This window comes from Leopardus geoffroyi, chromosome B2 (assembly GCF_018350155.1).
Source record: "Leopardus geoffroyi isolate Oge1 chromosome B2, O.geoffroyi_Oge1_pat1.0, whole genome shotgun sequence".
Taxonomy (NCBI): Eukaryota; Metazoa; Chordata; class Mammalia; order Carnivora; family Felidae; genus Leopardus; species Leopardus geoffroyi.
The window spans coordinates 39,656,842-39,677,095 of record NC_059332.1 but is presented as its reverse complement, the minus strand read 5'-3'; the positions used below and the strand labels follow the sequence as shown (position 1 = coordinate 39,677,095).

The following is a 20,254-nucleotide window of genomic DNA, read 5'->3' as shown; positions in this document are numbered from 1 at the left end:
GGGATTCTTTCTCTGTCTCTCTGTCTTTCTCTCTCTCTCTCTCTCTCTCGGAAATAAACAACAACAAAATTTTTAAAAAAGAAAATGTGCAAAGATATTCTCATACGTGATCTTCTATTAGCTTTATAGTTTCGACTTTCACAAACAGCACACGACAAAGAAGTCTGCCCCTCATTAGCAGGGCAGAGTGTTGTTCAAATTGACCTCAGTTATCAAAAGCTGTGCTAACACTCTAGCCACCAACCACACGTGGCTATTTCACATTTAAGTTAATTAAATTAAATGAAAAATAAAAATTCAGTTCCTCAGTGGCACCTGCTACATGTCAGACACTCAATGACCACATGTGGCTATTGGCTATGGGGCTGTGACGGAAGATTCAGGACATTTCCACCGCAGCAGGAAATTCTGTCAGACAACCCTACTTTTAAGCTTTTTCCTTCAACAGAACCAGTGGGTTAACAAAGCTTTCAGTTCCTTGTTATAAACTTAGCTTCTTACTAACATGGATTAAAACTTTTTATAGCACGTGGTACTTTTACACCTGGGTAGTTTGGTTTATAGTTTCCATTCAATTAAAGCAGTAAAAAGAGACTCACACTTTTAATTTTTCATTCTCAAAGAAAGGGCGCATAGGCTCATATTATTTTGGTGCCTCGATCCTTTCCCCTCTTTCCCCACCGAGTGTTCCCCAATGCTGCCTTGTCCTTGGGTCTGCAAGGGCAAGTAGAGCCCATCTGGAGGAGGGATGACAGGGACACACTGCCAGAAGCCAGGGTGGATGAGGGCCGCTTATCAGTGAGCAAAGCACTGGGTGTGTGTTGGGGGCTAGGGTTCACATGCACCCTGGCTCATCTGGGACATCTCCGTGAGACCTTGGACAAGTCACTGACCTACTTTGCAGCTCAGTCTCCACAAGAGGCTGGAGATGTGCTCCATGGTCCCTTCCCCATCAGATCAAGGGGCATGTCCGGACGATGCCACAGCATCGAGCAAATCAAGGCTCATGCAGTAAATGAAAAAAGCTGCCTGGCCTTCAGGGGACTCACAGTCTGTCTGGAGAGGAATGAAGAGTGTCCACAGTAGGGCAGTGACAGAACACAGCACAGAGTCAGGTACCGTTGTAAGCAGCCAGACACTGCATACAGGGAGTGGGGTGGTGGCTGCAGGCCAGAGTCCTCTGCACCAGCTTCTTGCAAGAGGACCCCCTTGGGGCCCGATGCCTGTGAGGCTAGTTGGGGAGCAGCTTTGGGAGGCATTCAGCACGGTTTGAGGCAGGACCAGCATGGCGGTCAGGACTAGGGCTATGGGGGAACCAGACACACTGGGGGCTAGAGACACGGGTGGGCCCAGACTGTGGGGTCTTAATGCAAGCTGAGGCCTCTAACAGAGTCTAGAAGTCCAATTAATGAAGGGTAGCTGAGTGCTCACATTAGCTCCGTGGTGAGAGCATGTGGTCACAGACAGGAAGTGGCTGTAGACATCTCCTCCATCTTGTCCCCTCTGATCTGGGCCAGTGAGAGCTTGGGCTCCAGGCCTCCTGCTCATTTTCTTCAGAGATTCCAACTTCCCACCTCCTGCCTCTGCTGTTACTCTTCTCCTGGGGGCTCTCTGGGGCCTAGTTCTACAGCAGGACCAGAGCAGAGAGATCCAGGAACATGTGTGGCCTTGAGCAGACCAGGGTGTCCACTTGTTTCAGGGAAGTGAGACAATCCTGTTTTACCAGAACAGGACTCTCTGAAGACTGAACTTCCTAGGAAGTGCTAGGTTATAACCAACTGGGAAAGCCAGCCATATGAGTTCAGCACACACTGGGCCCCACACATGGTCGGTGTGCTGACCTTAGATAAACTCGTCCCTTAAATGGCCGCGTTTGCTGTCCTTTGTGCCTCAATCAAACCAAATTCTTAAAAAATACCTGTTGTTCATTTGAGACTCGTTTGATATTTTCTCTCATGGGGCTAGGGGTTTGGGAGGATACCACAGAGGGAAATGCCATTCTCATCAGATCATGGTGGCCGTACCTACAACCCACATGATTATCATGGTTGGTCTTAATCTCGATCATGGGGCTGAGATGGTGCTTGCCAGGTTTGTCCACTGTGAAGTTATTCTTTCCCTCTTTCCACGCTATTCTTTTTGGAAGGAAGGCACCACAGACAGCCCATACTGAAGGGGTGGGGGTTACGCCCGCCCTCGCCGCCCCCGCCAACCTTGAGGACAGAGTATCTATATAAATTATTTGGAAGTCTTCTTTGGAATTCACTTATCTGTAAATTTATTCAGTCATTCATTTATATCAATATGGACTCACGGATAGTTATTTTACACTTTACCACTTTATTTATCTCGTTGCTCAGTTCATTCCAACGTTGGCTGTCTTTTCTTCTGCATGTTTTACACACACATTTTTCATCTTTCACCCACTCAAGTTTTGTTCCAAACAATGTTGGTGGAGCGCCTATAGGGAATGAGAAGTGATGGAGCTGGTGCTGAGCCCCCCTCCTTGGACCCGTCCCTTCCACCTTCCCCTCTGATACCCATGCTCAGTGCTTCTCCTCCCCTGGCCCCCACCTTTCCCAGGGACCATCCTAATGATGAAACCCCAGGATGAAAACACATCATTGACTCCATGCCTGGGTATGGAGTCCCTGTCTTGCCCCCTGACCACCTGCAAGCAGTGCATGGAGAGAAAGAATAGAGGAATGGCCTCTTCATTCACTATGGTTCTCTTCTTGGGCATTCTCAGAGCGTTTTGCAGCAACAGTGGAGGAATGTGATGGGGTGGAAGGTGTGGCATGACAGACATGGGGAGAAGCTGGGCAAAAGACAGCCACTGAGGCAGGACTGAGGTCTCTAGGCCCAGAGACAGACCCTGCAGGTGGTGGCCCCCTACTCAGGCCTGGCTGCTCCTCCCTCCCCTTTCCCCGCAAAGCCTACCTGTCAGGTACTCACTTCTCCAATCAAGGTGTTGGTCTTTCTCGGTTCTTCTGGCTCAGAGATGCTGGGAAGCTGGGGTAAAATCAGGCTTATGTTATGCTTCCTTCTCCCCAGAGGTGCCCCTTCTCTCATCTTCAGAAACAGATTGGGGTAGCATGGCTTGGGGAGCCCTACACCTGCTCCTGCCCACCTGTCCTGCTGTACTCCTGGCCTCAGGTGAGATGCAGAGCGCGAAGGTCAGGGTTGCGGCCAGGAGCAGGGTGGCTCTGTGACCAGAGGGCTGGCTGGGTGTCCTAGGAGGCAAGTCTATCCAGGAAGACCCTGTACCGTCGTGTCCTAGCCCTATCCCCTTATTTCCCACCAGCTCAGGGGAGAAACTGCTCCCTTTTGAGCCCAGTGCCAGTCTGGACTTCAGCTGATTACAAAGATCCCAGGCATCAGTTACCCTTGGCCTGAGGGACCCTAAAGAGCTAGCTGTGTCCCCTTTCCATTTCCTCTCAAGGTTTTTGAAGGCCAATAGTATTCTCTATTCTGGTTCCCGGAGCATTAATTACCTTCTTTGTGTCCTCCTTAGTTCTGATCACTTCTCCAGAGGGAACCTCTTACTCACCCTCTCTCAATGGCTCTGAGCTCAGATAGGCAAGGGTCTCACCAACACCAGAAGGGAGGGTCCTGGGAAGGGATGGCCAGATAGCTCATGCACATGTGTCAGAATCAGGAAAAGGGGACCCAAGTATTCTTTCCAAGGTGGTTGAAGCACAGGGTGCTACAGAGGAGTCCCCAAGGCTCAGATTCAAAACTGGGGAGAGAGGAATAAGGAGGAGGATACAGGTCATTAACTCTGAAAGAACTGTAGAAAATTCAGTTAGACATGGGATTTTTGGAATGAGATCAGTGGAACCCACATAATGTGGAAGCCAGAGGCTGTACTGAGGTGTAGAAAGTGACCACAGATGGGCAGATGGTAGCCAGAAACATAGCAAAAAAACAGGTGAGAAGAAATTTTTGATTTCTGCTCTTGACTCTTGCAGTCATGAGCTTTGAGACCATCATAACCTCCCCTTCATTGTAGAAGCAGGCTGAAAAAGCTTAGGTCACAGGTGCTCTAGGGGATCAAGTGGCCAGCAAAAGCAGTGGAGTATTGATGAAGATAGATGATCAACTGCCTATGGGCATTTGATCCCTAACCCCTTCATTCTCCAAACTCCAAGACAGGTGGGTTAGAAACTAAAGAGGATCTCCCAAAGTGTTTAAAGGTGAAACCCTGGCCAGAGGCTGGGAATGGCAGCAATGTGGGTATACAAAGGGGTACCCTTGTGCTCTAGGGCTTACCTATCTCACCTTTTTAAAATGTTTATTTTTGAGAGAATGAGAGAGAGAGAAAAAAGAGAGAGAGAGAGAGAGCACAAGCAGCAGAGGGGCAAAGAGAAAGAGGGACAGAGGATCCAAAGCAGGCTCTGTGCTGACAGCACAAAGCCCGACTCGGGGCTCCAACTCACGAACCGTGAGATCATGACCTGAGCTGAAGTCAGAGGCTCAACTGACTGAGCCACCCAGGCCCCCCCTCCCACTTTTAAAGTTTACTAGGTAGAAGGATTTAGCCTTCCATTCTTCTACTATCACCAGACTGGGCATATGATCACCCCAGAGGAATCTGAATTCAAAAGTCAAAACAACTTGGTGTCTTAGGAGAACTACTACCTTGAAGAGTGACATCATACTAAACAAGAGAGACCATCCGAAGGAGAACGATGACAATTGACAGCACAATAATTCTAGGTAAATATTAGTGGTATGCCTAAAAGGGTAAGGGGAAGACATAAATTACATGAATCAAGAGCAAGAACCATTAACACTGGTAAATTAAAATAATAGTTGTGAAAAATATTATGATTGAAATAAAGACCACAATATATGTGATATATAAAGAGCAGGAGCACCTGGGTGGCTGAGTCAGTTGAGCATCTGACTCTTGATTTGGGCTCAGGACATGATCCCAGGGTCGTGGGAGTGATCCTGTGTCAGGCTCTGTGCTGAGCATGGAGTCTGCTTAAGAGTCTATCTTTCTTGGGGCGCCTGGGTGGCTCAGTCGGTTAAGCATCCGACTTTAGCTCAGGTCATGATCTGACAGTCTGTGACTTCAAGCCCCGCATCAGGCTCTGTGCTGACAGCTCAGTACCTGGAGCCTGCTTCCAATTCTGTGTGTCTCTCTCTCTGTCCCTCCCCTGCTCATGCTCTGTCTCTCTCTGTCTCAAAAATAAATAAAAAATATTAAAACAAAAAGAATCTATCTTTTTCTTCCTTTGCCCCTTTCCCCTGCTTGTGCTCTCTCTCTCTCTCTAAAATAAAAAATTGAAAAAAAATTAAAAATTGAAAAAAAAAAAACAGATGTGGCTGGAGCACGAGCTGGAAGAAAAGTCAAGGAATTCTCCCAGAAAGTTCCTGTAAAGAGATTAAAGAATCAAAGAGAATCAAAGAGGAGTGAAGAGACATGAAACATCCAACATATGGTTACTAATAATCCTTGCGAAAGAAAAAAGATGGAAAGGAAGAAATATTTGAAGAAAAAGTCAATATAAATCTCTCAGAATTATAGAAAAAAGAAAGATCTCAGACCAAAAGGACTCAAAATTTGCCAAGAGGGGCAAATAGGAAACACATGTACACACACACAGCCCTAAACCCATCAAAGAACATCCCATCTTGTGTAAGAACATCAAAGACAAAGAGTAAATTATAAAGAATTTCAGATCACTGACAAAACAGTGAGAATTAGATCTACATTAGACTTCTTAAGAGGAGCACTGGATGCCAGAAGACAGTTGAGTAAAATTATTAAAGGACTGAAGAAAAGAAGTTTATACCTAGAATTTTATATCAAGCCAAACTGTCACTCAAATATGTGATCATAATACTTTGGGACTTTGACAGTATAATACTTTGGGCCTCAGAAAGTTTGCCACATGTGGGGAGCCTGGCTGGCTCAGTTGGTTGAGTGTCTGATTCTTTTTTTTTTTTTTATGTTTATTTATTTGGGGGGTGGGAAGGGCAGGCAGAGGATCCGAAGCAGGCTCCAAGCTGTCAGCACAAAGCCTGACATGGGGCTCAAACCCACGAACCGTGAGATTGTGACTTGAGCTGAAGTCAGATGCTCAACCGACTGAGCCATGCAGGTGCCCCGAGTGTCTGATTCTTGATTTCAGCTCAGGTCATGATCCCAGGGTTGTGGGGTTGAGCCCTGTGTTGGGCTCTGCACTGAGCGTGGAGCCTGCTTCAGATCCTCTCTCCCTCTCTCTGCCCTTCCCTCTCTCTCTCTCTTTATCAAAAACAAATTAATAAACATTTACAAAAAAAGAAAGAACTTTAAAAAAAAGAAACATTTGATTCATATTTTATACAAGATGCTTGCAAAAAATAAAAAAGCAGCAAAAGCTACCCCATTCATTTCAAGAAGCTAATGTCATCTTATCTTGAAACCAGTAAAAGGTAAAACAAGAAAATTAAATTATAGGTTTCTATCTCTGATGAACATAGAGTAAAAACCAAAATAAATATTAGCTAACTGAAGTCAACAGTGTGGTAAAAAAAAAAAAACAAAAAACAAAAACGAATGCTATGATCATGTGGGGTTTATCTCAGGACCAAAAGGACTGTTTAACGTCAGGAAATCTAAATGAACTAAATCAATAAACTACAAGAAGAAAGTAAACTGATGCAGAAAGCATCGGAATAGTTCAACACATTTGTTATTATTAAAAAAAACCTTAATAAACTAGAAATAGGAAGAAATAATTTGGTCAAGACTGTATAGCAATGACTACAGTAAATATAACTAGGTAAAGAAAGTATACATTCAAATCAGGGATTTCCACAGCTACCGCCAATGCCTCATGTAGTATTAGAGGTCTTGGCCAAAGCCATAAGGAGGGCCGAAGCGAGGAAGAGGGACACCCGTCACGATTTGAGATGCTGGCATCATCTACTTAGAAAAAATAAGTAGAATCCAAAAGCTATTCAATCTCATGAGCGAGCTTAGCAAGGTTTCCGGATATAGGATCAACTGACAAAAATCAAAAGTGTTTACCTACACTAGAAATAATCAGCTAGACCATCTAATCAAAATAAGATACAATTCATAGTAGCAACAGAATCCGTGATGTATTAAGGAAGAATTAATTTAACTTTGATCTGAATAAATACAAATGATCTATGATCTTGAAAGAGACAATAATGTTATGTCAATTTCCCCCAAATTATAAGTCTCTAACTGTAATCTGAAACACACTTTCAGTTTAATATTTTATTTTATTTTATTTTATTTTATTTTACTTTTTATTTTTTCAAAGAAAGGCAGAATGACACATGCACCTCATTTGGATGTGTCTTGAGTCTTGGAAGCTTGACCACCCTACATTCTCCTTCAAATAGACCTTGAGAGTTTGTTTGGAGCCTCTAGCAGGGGAGCACAGCTACTCTATGCCCTTGAGAGAAGAACGGGCCTCCGTCCTCCTCTTTTGGGGAAAGTCATCCTCTTTGACCAAGCAAGCAGCTTCAGGAGGGACGCTCATGGAGCAGTCAGGGAGAAAGGGAACACCCGCCTAGCCAGCCAGATCAACCGAATCAAACCTGGTGATCGGTGGGGTGACATATCGCAGCCAGATCGCCCCACATCCCGGTTTAATTTTTAGAGAACTTGATAAACTTACTGTAAAATTATATGGAAAAATAAAGATGCATAAATAGCTATGTCCATCGTGAAAAAAAAGATAGGACTCATCCTACCAAATATTAAGACCTACTACTAAGTAATACAACTGACATTAGGTGCTGGAACAGGAAGAAGTGACAAATGGACAACGGCACAGGCTAGACTTCCAGACAGCTCCATATATACACAGGAACATACCTTATAAGGAAGCGCCACGAATCGATGGGGCGAAGGGCCCATTATTTGGTAGACATCCTTGAGAAAACTGGCCGAGTCCATGCAACCCAAAGTACTGGATCCCTGCCTAACACTAAATACAAAGATGGACTCCAGGCAGATTCAAGACATCTATGTGAAAAAATAAAATCACTAAGTTAATGAATTCTGTGATTAACCACTGTGATTAAGTTACTAGAAAAAAAAAAAAAAAACCCTGCAGATGAATATCACTGTGATTCCAGGCAACACGTCCCCGCGAGAGATAACTGGGACCCCCCACTCCTGAAACCACTTCGTGCTGAGCTGGAGGGAAGGAAGGAAGGAAGGAAGACCCCATGTGCTGGAAGGGCAGATAGCCTTTGAACGCCGGGTTCTGAGGACTGAGAAGAAGTATTAAAAAGGAAGGGCGAATAAGGAAAGTGTAACACGTCTATTGCGAGCTGAGAGGTCTGGAGTGACAAGTGTACTCATTCCTATACCCCCAATGCCAGGCGCCTTGCGTGGCGTGTAAGATTGTAGAGACGAACGAACGAATGAATGAACGAAGAGTAAGTGAAGAGACTTAAAGTTTGGAGTCAACAAAAATCAAACGTCCTTGGTCTGGGATTTGGGAGTTCAAGCTCAGTTTAAGATGTGTTACTGAGTCCTGTCCAAGGAGAAGAAAGTTGGCATGGGTGAGTAGGGGGAGCACACACAATCGTGTAGGTCCCCTCACCCCCAAAACAGCGGATGACACAGCTCCTGGATGTCAGAAGGCTGTCCTCCTGATTCTTAGCGCTCGGGACTGAGTGAAGGGTGGGGTCCTGGGCCAAATGCTGGGTCATTTCGGAGGCAGCCTGGCGGCTGTCTGGGCCAGATAGGGTTGAGCTAGAGGAAGTCCAGTGGGCATGCGCGTGCCTGAGGGGGGCCGGGGCGAGCCCAGGGGCTGGGGGCGTGGTTTCTGGAGAGGCGGGGGAGGGGAGCCTGCGGGAGGGAGGGGGCGTCGCGAAAGCTGGTGGGCGGTTAGACCGGATGGTAGGAGAGCTGGAGAGAGGGATAAAGGTTAGGAGACAAGTGTGTTGTCAAAAGGAGAGACAGCTTGTGTGTGTTTGTGTGTGTGTGTGTGTGTGCACCCCACGTGTGACAGCACAGAAGCCCCTCCCTGAGTCCAAACTGCACTGTACAATTTGCATCTTTTCCTCCTGTCACTCTAACCGTGACAGAAGTAAGATCGCCTGTGAGCACGTGAGGGGTTCTTCGCAAGTGTGAGCTGGTTCTGACCAGCCAGGAACCTGGCAGAGAGGGGGAGGGGCAGGGAACCGCCAGAAACGCTTTATGAGAGGGCTTGCGTGAATGAGTGTGAGTTTACACGAATCTCCTTGTGAATGTGTTTTGGAGAAAACTGTGTGTGTGTGTGTGTGTGTGTGTGTGTGTGTGTGTGTGTTTAGGAACCAAGGTGCCCTGCCCTAGCCCCAAGCCCCTGCCCCTGGGTCTCTAAGCCCAGGGAATCCCAGGGAGTCTGTAGCTCAGGGTCCAGAAAACTCACCCCAGCCCCCTCGACGGATCCCCTGCTTCAGACTAAGGGGCACCCCCGTCAGCCAGTTTCCGGGAGGGGGTTGAAGACGGTGGGGAGTCTTCTGACCCCGAGAGCTGTCCCCGGGCTGGGGGGGGGGGGGGGCCCAGACTGGGTGGAGCAGCCACACCTGCCCGAAGTTTCGGAGAAGAGGGCGTAAACAGCAACCAGCGCCGCCCTCGCGCTCAGTAGACTCTGCGGGGCCCCACAGTCTGCAGATCACAGTGGGTCCTACAACTTCCTCACTTCCCTAAATGGGCAACTGCGCTTTCAGAACGCCAGGTCCTTCCCTGGCAGACCTAAGTGGCACGTCCTGCAGCGGCCTGGGGCCCTAACCCTGGAGCGGGGGGTGTCCCTGGCCCCCTATTGGCCTGTGACTGTCCCCAACTGGATGGAGCCATGGCTCCCGCATTCCTGCTGCTGCTGCTGCTGCTACTGTGGCTCCAGGGCCCTGTCTCAGGTGAGAGGACCAGAGGGCAGGAGAGCTGGCTTGGGGGGGGGGGGGGGCGGGGAGAGAGTGGCCTTTTCCTAGACCCTCCCCGCTTTCATGCTTTGTGGGGTTGGAGGAGGAGAAGGATGGGGCTGGCCTAGAGGCTCCTGACCAGAGAACAGTGAGAAGGTTGCATCCCTATATTTGGCCCCAGGCAAAGCTACCACAGGCCTCACAAACCAAGATAAAGCTCCAGACCCTCTCTGGTTGGGCCCCTTCATCTGCCAGGCCTGCTCAGGACCTCTGACCGTGGACACTCAGTTTCCTCACACAGAAAGCCTCCCTCCCTTGTTGGGAAAGGGCTGTTTGATTCTTACAAGAATCATTGCACCACGTGTGTGTGCTTTAACTCCCTCAGTTGTTTGTGCCACCACCCCCTGTCCCCATCCCCCTGTCCTGAGCGGAAGCGATTTCTGAAGGCCTCGCCCACCCCACAAAATGCTCCTTGAGGGGGCCTCACCCATTCCTGCCTCCCTTATTGCCATGGCAACCAAGTTACCATTTCCTGTTCAGTTCTGGTGACTGCCTGTGGGAGGGGTGGAAGGTGGGCTCAAATGGGCTCCAGCACCCTGGAGACCCTTTCCAAGGGCACCCCACCCATGCACCTCCCCTAGGGAGCCCCTCCTTCTGCTCCTGTGCGGAGCAATCTTGGGGTCCCCCAAACCTCCCTCTCCCCAAATAATTTAGTTTGGTCATTCCTTTCACTTTGTGCAGGGCAAAGTGATGCTTAGAGAGGGTGTTACCTTACCCTGAGCTTCAGCTCTCCTGTAGCTGGGTTGGAAACAGGCAGATGTCTCAAATCCTGTGCCGGGTCCTTGGCTATCACAGCTCTGGGCTCTACTGGAGAAATCTGGAGCGACCTGCATTTTAGAAACGGAAGCACGTGGTGCGCTGGCCACGTTCCAGGCACTATCAATGGTAGAACCAGGGTTTTAACCCATATTTTTTTAATTCTTATATTTTATTATTATTATTTTATTTTAAGAGAGAGAGAGAGAGAGAGGGAAGGGGCAGAGAGAGAGGGAGAGAGAGGATCCCAAGCAGGCTCCACGCTGTCAGCACAGAGCCCCACAAGGGGTTCGATCCCACGAACCCTGAGATCATGACCTGAGCCGAAATCTAGAGTCGGACGCTTAACCTACTGAGCCGCCCAAGCGCCCACCCATATATTTTTAGACTCTAAAATGTGTGCTCTCTACTCTGTCCTGCTGGGGAGAAACGTGTGTATGTGTGCAAAAGGCTCTGGGGGTGTGAAAGGAGTAAGTACTGAGCTTACCTTGGGCAGAGGGGTGGAGGGAGCGCACCACAGCTTTCTCTCTCTCCCTGTCCCCTGATTGCCCACCCCCCACTTCTAGTTCCACTCTCTTCCTGCCAGGCTGTGGATTGTGAAATGCACGGACCACATCTTGTTTCTAGGCCGAGACTGTAACATGCTGTAGACGAACAGTGAATTCTTTGGTTTGCACCCCACTGAGAATTGAGATGCCTGTTTGGGCGTTTGTAATCTATGGATTTTATGCAACTAGAACGTTTTAAAATGAAATACCACATGAAAGGAACTAAGACAACTTGCTATTTAGAAGATAACTAAAACAAACTTCTTGGTGAATCATTTTTACTCTGAATTTTTTTCAAAGGCAGGACTTTCTTATCTACCTGAGTTGCTTGTGTTCTGGAATTTTATAACTTAGTGACTTCTGTTTGCGTCTGTACATCTGTCTCGCTGTGCACCTGTGTCAGTGCCTCTGTCTCAAAGACGTGGGTCTTTCCCACAAGACCCTGCAAATGGGGTTGTTACCTTCCCGTTGGGCTAGAGAATACCATGAAGAAAGGGGCTGTGTCAGTTGGAGCTCCCTGAGTGTAAGGGCTGAGTTTCTCCCATTAGTCTGGGGCTCCCTGAAGGCTTTGCCTGTGTCCCCACCATCAGACTGGGACTTCCCTGAGGGCTAGTCCTATAGCTTTTGCACCATTCTAGGACTCCCCAGGGGCCCACGACTATTGTCTTCCTCCTCAGTTTGGGAACTCCCAGAGGGCAGGGCTAATGTCTACTCCAACTGACTGGAAGCTCCGTGAGGGAGTGGCTTGTGTCTCCCCTCTCAGACTGGGAGCTAGCTATTGGCCATACCCGTGCATCTCCCCTATCTGACTGGGGGAGATACCCGTGCATCTCCCCTATCTTTCAGCGTAGGACTGTGTCTCTCCCCACAACTGTGAGTTCCAGGCAATATCCACCTCCTCTCCCTTCACCTCGACCTTCAAGAGGCCTCCTTCCCCACCTCTGGCCAGACCTCGCTCACCAGTAGTGTCTCCCCAGGTGTCCCTGCCGAGAACGTGTACACTAAAGTGCAGCACCTGGAAGGGGAGACTCTGTCTGTGCAGTGCTCCTACAAGAGCCGCAAAAACCACGTGGAGGGCAAGGTATGGTGCAAAATCAGGAGGAAGAAGTGCGAGCCTGGATTCACCAGGGTCTGGACGCAGGGGCCACGCTACCTGCTGCAGGATGACGCCAAGGCCAAGGTAGTCAAGATCACCATGGCGGCCCTCAGGCGCCAGGACTCGGGCCGGTACTGGTGCATGCGCAACAGCTCGGGGACCCTGTACCCTCTGACGGGCTTCCTTCTGGAGGTGTCTCCAGGTGAGCCGGCCCGCCAGGGCACGGGAGGGTAGAGGGTGTCCTCCCTGCCCCAGTCTCCATTCGCAGCAGATATAGTAAGAATAATCATCCATCCGTGGGCCTGGGGTGCCGCAGGGTTTCGCAATTTTTACTGACATCTTCATGGGCGTTATTGTCCCCAGTTTACCGATGAAGAAAATGAGATCTAAAAAGCCCTCTGTGGATCTCACCTTGTCCAGGGTCACAGAGCTAGCAGGTGGCAGAGACAGGATTCATACTTAGGGCGCTGTGTGCTTTGTTTTTATTCCATCTTCTGTTAAATAGATATTCACTGCATCCCTAGCTATGTGCCAGGGACTGTTCTAGGCTCTGAGGATAGAGGGGTGAGCAAACGCAGACACAGCCCTGCCCTGGGAGAGACCACAGGCAGTCGCACATCATCAGACAAATAATGGTAGGTAACCATAAACGTTCTTAAGAAAATAAAGCAGGTCAGTGTTTTATTCAGTAATTCAGTGGCGGAGGGAGCCGTTGAGGTGCTGGAGACCAGAGAGGACTCTCCTGAGCAGATGACATCAAGCAGAGCCCAGCGTGATGAGAGCTTTTTAGCCCTGTTGAAATATGGGTCCTTCAGAGGGTATTCTAGGTGCATGTGCAAAGGCCCTGAGGTGACAAGGAGCTGGGCCTGTATAAGGCAGGCCTGTGTGGCTGGTCCATATTGAGTGTGGGGCAGAGTGGCAGGAGATGAGGCTGGAGAGTCAAACAGCAGCTCTAAAGTCTCTGATGTGGAGTTTGAGTTTTATTCCAAGTAGAATAGGAAGCTATTGGAGAATTTAGAGGGGTGTGTTGTGGCTTGTCTTTAAGAGCCTAATGGCTGTTTTGTGGAGGATGGATTGTGGAAGAGGGTAAGAGATGGGCACAGAGACCCCTGTTGGGTGTTCTGGCTGAGAATGACAGTGTCTTAAGAGTAGGACGTGGGCCCTGGAGGCGGGGAGAAGTGGAGGGGCTCAAATCTATGATGTTCAGACCTCCTGCCCCCCGCCCTGTACACTCCGGAGGCAAGACGGGATCTGCTCGTGTGGGAGGTGAGCGAAAGGGACGAATCAGGAGTGACCCTAAGGCTTTCTGGTCCATCAGCGAGGTGCCTGACGGTACCATTTATTGAGTAGGGCGAATCTGGAGAGGAGCTGGTTTGGAGGAGAAATACCAAGAGCTGTATTTTGTCCTGTTAAGTTTGAGGTGCCTCCTGGAGCCCCAAGTGGGCAGCAGATGTGCAGCCTGGAGCTCAGGTGAGAGGTCAGACCTGAGGATATACTCGGAAGTATCTCCGTGAAGACAGTTTAAAGTCTAGGGGATTCGAGAAATCTATACAGACAGAAAGCAGATTGGTGGTTGTTTAGGGCCGGAGGGGGGGGGGGGGGACAAAAGGAGGAGGTAGAGGAGTCACAGCTAAAAGGTGAGGAGATGATGCAAATATTCTAACACTGGCTGTGGTGGTGGTTGCGGGACTCTGAATATACTAAAGACCCTTGAATTTGGTGCTGTAAATGGGCGCAGTATGTGGGATGTGACTGGTGTCACAATGAAGCTGTAAAAAAAAATCAAGGGAATGTAGGGGCGCCCGGGTGGCTCAGTCGGTTGAGCGTCCAACTTCGGCTCAGGTCATGATTTTGCAGTTCGTGAGTTTGAGCCCCACATCGGGCTCTGTGCTGACAGCTCGGAGCCTGGAGGCTGCTTCGGATTCTGTGTCTCCCTCTCTCTCTGCCCCTTCCCCACTCATGCCCTGTCTCTCTCTGTCTCTCAAAAATGAATAAACGTTAAAAAAAAATTAAAAAAAAAATCAAGGGAATGTAAAAGCTCTCCCTTGAGTGTCGAAAAGGAGAGTTAGGGCCAAGCCCCGAGGTTCCCCCCCCCCCCCAAATTTATACGATAGGAAACGGCGAGGAACCAGCAAGAAAATCTGAAAAAAAAGCAGCCAGTGATGATGAAATTTGTTATCCGCCCTTCCGCATTCTCCTGATCCCTCTGTATCTTCCTTTTCTGTGGGACTGAGCCGGGGCAACTACTGTCTCTGAGATGTGGAGCCAAATCTTGATCCCCCCTCTCCAGTTCTGCCTTTGCAGGGATACAAACACGGAATGGTTTCACTTTTCTCTTTGAGCACCCCCTCCCCTTGTCAGATCTCACGGTCCACCTCTTAAAGGCCGTTTGGGGAGATTCCGACTTTGCAGACCTTTTCGGTTATCAGGAAAACAGAAAAGTCCACAGCCCGTTTAAAAACTCTAATCTTCTAGCAATATATGCCCCTCCACTCCTTCCTGAAGACCAAGCCACCTGGAGTGGGGAAGGGGGTAGCCTGCTGCCTAACTCCCTCTCCTTCGTCTCGGCAGGTAGGGAAGGTGGGGTTCTTGGCAGTCCGCTCTCCCTGCCATCCCCTGCCAACCCCCTGGTGCACCGAGGCAGGGGCGGAGGCAGGGGAGTGGTAGTGTGTCTTCACTGCCCACTGTAGGAGTTCTCTCTCCCTGTCGGATGTCACTCTTTTGTACCCAGCCCTTTGGGATCCTCTGTGAGGTGGGTGTCCAGATGCTGAGTTCTCTGGAGGGTCTTTGGGGGTGTCCCCACTGCTGCGTAGGGTGATGGTGGAGATCTGGCTCCAGGTCAGCCTCTTCCCCTACCCCCACTCTCACCAATGTTGCTTGTTTGGGGATCCCTTGCCCAGAAAGATGGGCACCTTCCATGGTGGCCATTTGGCCCTTTGGAATGTGTCCGTGTGATGCACAGTCATGTCACGTGGCAGCCCATGGCAGCCCTCTCCCCCACTGTTTCTCTCCAGTTCCCTTGTTCTCTGCGGATATAGTTTCCACATTGCCCCAGATGGGACCTGGAGCCTTCTGCAACCCCCTCGTCTTCTACCATCCAAGCGCCAACCTTCTCGAAAACGGGATGTAAAAGGCTGAGGTGATGGGTGAGCGTAGCAGGTGTTTCTTCATAAGCCCCTGAGAAGGGCATCTGACTCTGCTGCTTGAGGTGTTCTGTGGAATTTGGGCCTTTAGTGCTTCCCCGTGTTTTGTTTTTTAAGTTCGTTTGCTTATTTTGAGAGAGACAGAGACTGTGCCAGTGGGGGAGGGGCAGAGAGAGAGAGAGAGAGAGAGAGAGAGAGAGGGAGAGAGAGAATTCCAAGTAGGTTCCACTTTGCCAGCGCAGAGCCTGACACGGGGCTTGAACTCACGAATCTGTGAGATCATGACTTGAGCCGAAATCAAGAATCGGACGCCCAACTGATGCCCAGTTGCTTCCCTGTCTTCAGTCCCTGGGCCCTACTTGCCAACTATGGAGCACCTGGAAAAGTCCCTGTTCAACATCATAGTGAAGAAGTCTCTTTGGCCCACAGGAATGAGGAGGGTCTGGAAGTGACTGGAGAGATGGGGGCGGGGAGGAGAGTGTCCTCTGGGCCCAGGTGGCCCGACAGGGCAGGCTAAAGAAACAGAAAGTCTCTTCCTTCTCCCTGACCAACAGCTGGTCACTCAGCAGAGCAGAGCCCTGGGTACAAGACCCAGGAGGGGAGACGGGGATCCGCTCCCATCAGCGAGACCCCCTCCTGATCTAACGTTCCTCCCTCTCTGGCCCCTTAGCCTCCGCCATCAAGAGAAGCACTCCTCTTCCACAGCTGGCCAGTATCCTCCAGAGTGGAATTGTCGTCACCGAGGGCCCAGCCCCCACCTCAGGCCCCGATGCCCCTTTCACCACCAGTGTGACAGCGCTCACACCTGGTCTCTTCACCATGACCAGACTCGTGCCCTCCGCTGCCTCAGGCTCCATCAGACTGACCTCCATGACAGGCTACAGCTTCACCAGCGCTGGCTCCTCTACCATGGGGCCCGGGAGGACCGTGGGGTCCCAGACCGTGACTGTGCCCCCCAGCGATGCCGGAGCCTCCTCTGCCGGCCCAGTGTCTGTGTCTACCGGGGCTGGGCCCCCGCGTGCCAGATCACCCACCACGGGAACGTGCCATACCCGTGGGTCTCTCATCAACAAATTATCCCCTGACAGGTACCCGGGGGTCGTGGGGCTGCATGACGTTTGACCGGATATGGCGGCCGTTCTTGGGGCCTCCACTTCGAGCCGGCCTTCCCTTTCAGGAGGCCCGTCTGGCCTGCTGCTGAATGGCGGGTGGGTAGGACGCCAGAAGCTGGGAAGGAGTGGTGCCATCCATACGGGCTGGCAGTGGGAAGTGAGGGCTGAGGAGGGGTCAGCCTAAGAGTCTGTGGATGAAGAGGAGAAGGTAGGGGCAGGACAAGGATGGGCCTCGGGAGTAGGAAGTGGGAAATAGGGGATGCTTTAAATTGGGTTCCCCCGGAAGCCACCTCTGGGACCAGGAATGCTGGAAAGAGCGCGGGGAAATGAGACAGGGAGCCAGTAGAGAACCTAATCAAGCCACCACCACTGTGGGCAGCAGAGCTCAGCCCATGGGGTGGGCTCTGGGGCCCTGCGTCAGACGCCCACCTGCAGGGCAAGAGAGCTGTGGTATTAATACACCTACTCCCACTGGCCATTGGTAGAGGGCTGCCTGTCCTGGGTGGGAGAGAGGGCTCCAATAACAAGAGAAAGTCCTCAGGCCAAAAAATATTTGAATGGAGGTGCCGAGGGCTGGTGTACACGGAGTGCTACAGGCAAGGGGTTACAGGCTGTGCCCCTCCTGCATCAGCTGCAGAGGACAGCAGAAGGAAGGGCCACCACGAGAGGCTCCCACTGTGAGGACAGCAAGACTCTCAGTCTCCTCTGTCACAAATGGGGGTCCCTTAATTGTCCTCGTCCTCAGCAGTGAGCGGATTTGGGGAAACAGTGGAGGAGATACTCCCCTCCACCTGGGACTCTTCCCCTGACCCCCAGGCTCCTCACTTCCTCCTGCCACAGCTGGGTTCCCAAGGAAGGGAGGCCATCACCCCGGCCAAGGCCTGTCAGCATTTCTCCAGGTCTGGCTCCTCTCCTGCCGCACGCAGGAAGACATGGGTCTGGGAGGAGGGAGCTGGGTGCTCACCTCCTCCCCGCTCCGTCCTGTCCCCTCAGGCACCAGGATTCATATCCCGTTGTGCTCCTGGGGGTGCTGACCTTCCTCCCAGTGCCTGTGATGTTGATCGTGGTCTATGGGTTCTGGAAGAAGAGACACATGGGGAGTGAGTACAGCCCACCCTCCCAGCCTCCTGAGGGCAGAGCACTGGGGCTTGACACACTTTCCAAAGCACCCGCCTGCACTCCATTCCCAGGCGGTGTGTCCTCACCTTTGTCGGCCAGAAGGACTGCTTGGCACCCAGGGGAGGGAGGAGGGTGGGTGAACAGGAAGGGTGCCGCATGACCCTCCCGGGGCCGACCCAGCAGAAAGTGGAGGGCAGAGCCAGAAGGAGGGATGGACTGGCCCAGGAGGGTGGGGGGAGGGGAGCACCGGAGCCCTGCCCTTCATCTCTGTCCTTGTCCTCCCAGGCTACAGGGTGTGCGACAATCCTGCTAGAGCCTGGAGGGACCCACTTGGAAGCCCGGAGCCTCCGTGGAAACCTGCTTGGTCCGAGGCCACTTAACTATGGAGTAGGAAAGCTGTTCCTGGAAGGGCCCTAGGAGGCCAGGGGAGGATTAAGATGGGGACCTGTGTGAACTGGAGCCAGACCGATGCTGGACTCAGGCCCCCCCCCTCCCCCCCGCAGAACCAGAGGCTGCTCTTGGCCCGCTCAGACCCCTTGGGCTGCCAAGAACCTGAGAACGCTCAGAATGGAGGGCACGAGGCCGAAAACTGCAGGGCAAGCCACCGAGGGGATCCTAAGTCCCAGGCCCCCGCTGGGTGGCAGAGAAGCCTTGTAGAGAGCTCAGGAGCCCCTTGTATGCAGCAGAGGGGAGCAGACGGGTGGGCCGCTGCTCCCTCCCCATCCCGAACCCTGTGCCCTCAGCCGCCTTCTGCTCACCTCAAGCTTCCCCACGTGCGTGGGGAGGAGAGAGTCTCAGAGGCAGCCGGTGTCTCCGGGGCCCCGCCCTGGAGGAGAAGAAGGAACAGTGACCAAGAGTTGGAGATCCACAGGGGTTTGGCAGCAGGGGACCCCAGAGCGGCCTAAGCTCCCCACCCTTGGGGCCCCGTGCCCTCTGATGGGTCTCTGGATGTGCCCTGCCTTGACCGCAGTGCCTGTCCCTGAAGTCCTGGGCCACCAACCCACTGCGGCCTGTCACCCATTGGCAGGCCCTCTAGGGACAGTTGTGACCAGGCTGCCCAGAGCCCCTTGGCTGCAGGACCAGCCTGTCCCCAGATGGGGGCTGTACTCAGGGCTCTTCCCCTCGGTTCCCAGCTGCAGGCCTGAGCTCTCACAGAAGGCAGAGGGCCCTCCGAAGTCCACCGCAGGGGAGGCCACGGTTCAGAAAAGGGTGGATCGCCCACCCGCTCCCAAGGACTCATTGTCCCCTGGGAAGAGAGGAGCCACGTGGGACCCAGCAAGGACAGCCTGGAGCTGAGCACAGCCTGGAGGAACGCCTGGGGCTAGAGGAGGGCAGGGAGTCTGGCCTCTGCTTCACTGGCCTCCGCTCAGACTTGGCCTCGCCTGCCGTGAAGGCTGGAGAGTATGGGCTGGATTCCTCCCCTGGAGCAGGGGCCCTACTAGTCTGGAGCAACTGGAATAAGCACCTAGGGATCAGTGTGGCATTTCCACTCTCCCCCTGGAGCAGGGCCCTCCCAGGAGGGACAGCAGATGTCATTGTCAGGAGAGTGACACAGCCAGGGCCTTGATGGGTGGCTGGGGGGCCACTCCAGAATGGAGGTGGGGAGACAGGAAGGGTCAGAACGTAATCCTGGAGGACCGCAGGGAAGAGGCATCTCTTTCCTGCGTCCAGAAGGGGGCGCTAGAGGAGGGACTCAGATTGAGGAACCCACAAGCCCGGTGTCAGGACATACACACAAGCGCGCGCACCCAGAGTGATATCGGTCCTCTCTATCGGGAGGGCGTGCCCACGACCTTGGTGTGCAACTAGGAGGGGGTTCATTTCCCTGGGGAACACAGCTCCCCCAGACCCCCACTCCATTCAAGATCCTGCAACAGCACACTTACAGCCCCGCCTGTGGGAGAGCAGCAGAGGGCTCAGGACGGGGACTGAGGGATGCCCCCTGTCACTGTGTGACCCTGTGCAAGTAACTAACCCTATCGGACCTCATTGTCCTCTGTTGTGAAAGAGGACACTAACTCTACCTCCCAAGACTGCTTTCAAGGATCAAGTAGAGTGACAGGAACCTCTTACCACCGAGGAAATGCCTCCTGATTGCTCGTCCCCAAGCTCTTCTCCAGCTCTAGCGTATGCTTTGTCCACACTAAAGCCCTCTGGGCCCTATTTCTCTGTTGTGCCCTAAATTGAAAGGGGCTAGGGAGGGCAGAGGGACACACGGGCAGGCCTCAGGCGGTGGGTGCTGGACCTAGGCAGAGGCCTTCGGCTGTGCCCTGATGTCAGGGTAGCTGTTAGGGGACCCCCCCCCATTCCTGTTTGCCGAGGATGAGGGGCTCCCGGAATTGGGTGAGCCTGTGCCAGGTGCCCACCCTTGGAGCCTGCTCCCACGTGCACTCCCCAGGAAGGATACAGGGTACTGGGAAAGGAATACAGAGCCCCCGCCCCGGGTCTCCAGCCCCGCTGGGGCCTGGGTGGCCTCTTTGGACCTCCAGTGCTCGGGGACGTTTTCCTGAAAGCCCCAGCCTTTCATTTTTCTCCTTG

The 20,254-nt window shown here is 51.9% G+C and overlaps 1 protein-coding gene and 1 long non-coding RNA gene across 3 annotated transcripts; one reads left to right on the top strand and one right to left on the bottom strand.

Moving 5' to 3' along the window:
* Window positions 1-2,261: 2,261 nt before the first annotated feature.
* LOC123609716 lies at window positions 2,262-7,992 on the bottom strand. The gene is made up of 3 exons (XR_006717926.1): window positions 7,847-7,992; window positions 2,941-3,012; window positions 2,262-2,461 (listed from the first exon to the last, which is right to left on the bottom strand). It is a non-coding gene; the product is annotated as an uncharacterized LOC123609716 (long non-coding RNA).
* An 889-nt stretch (window positions 7,993-8,881) lies between these two features.
* Window positions 8,882-19,879, top strand: TREML2 (triggering receptor expressed on myeloid cells like 2). Of its 2 annotated transcripts, XM_045498140.1 has the most exons (5): window positions 8,882-9,879; window positions 12,224-12,544; window positions 16,156-16,573; window positions 17,591-17,697; window positions 18,002-19,879. In XM_045498140.1, the coding sequence occupies exons 1-5, from the start codon at window positions 9,819-9,821 to the stop codon at window positions 18,094-18,096; spliced, it is 1,002 nt and encodes a 333-aa protein (XP_045354096.1). In that variant the 5' UTR covers window positions 8,882-9,818; the 3' UTR covers window positions 18,097-19,879. The 2 variants fall into 2 exon arrangements, with proteins under 2 accessions (XP_045354096.1, XP_045354098.1); XM_045498142.1 differs by lacking the exon at window positions 17,591-17,697.
* Window positions 19,880-20,254: the final 375 nt, after the last annotated feature.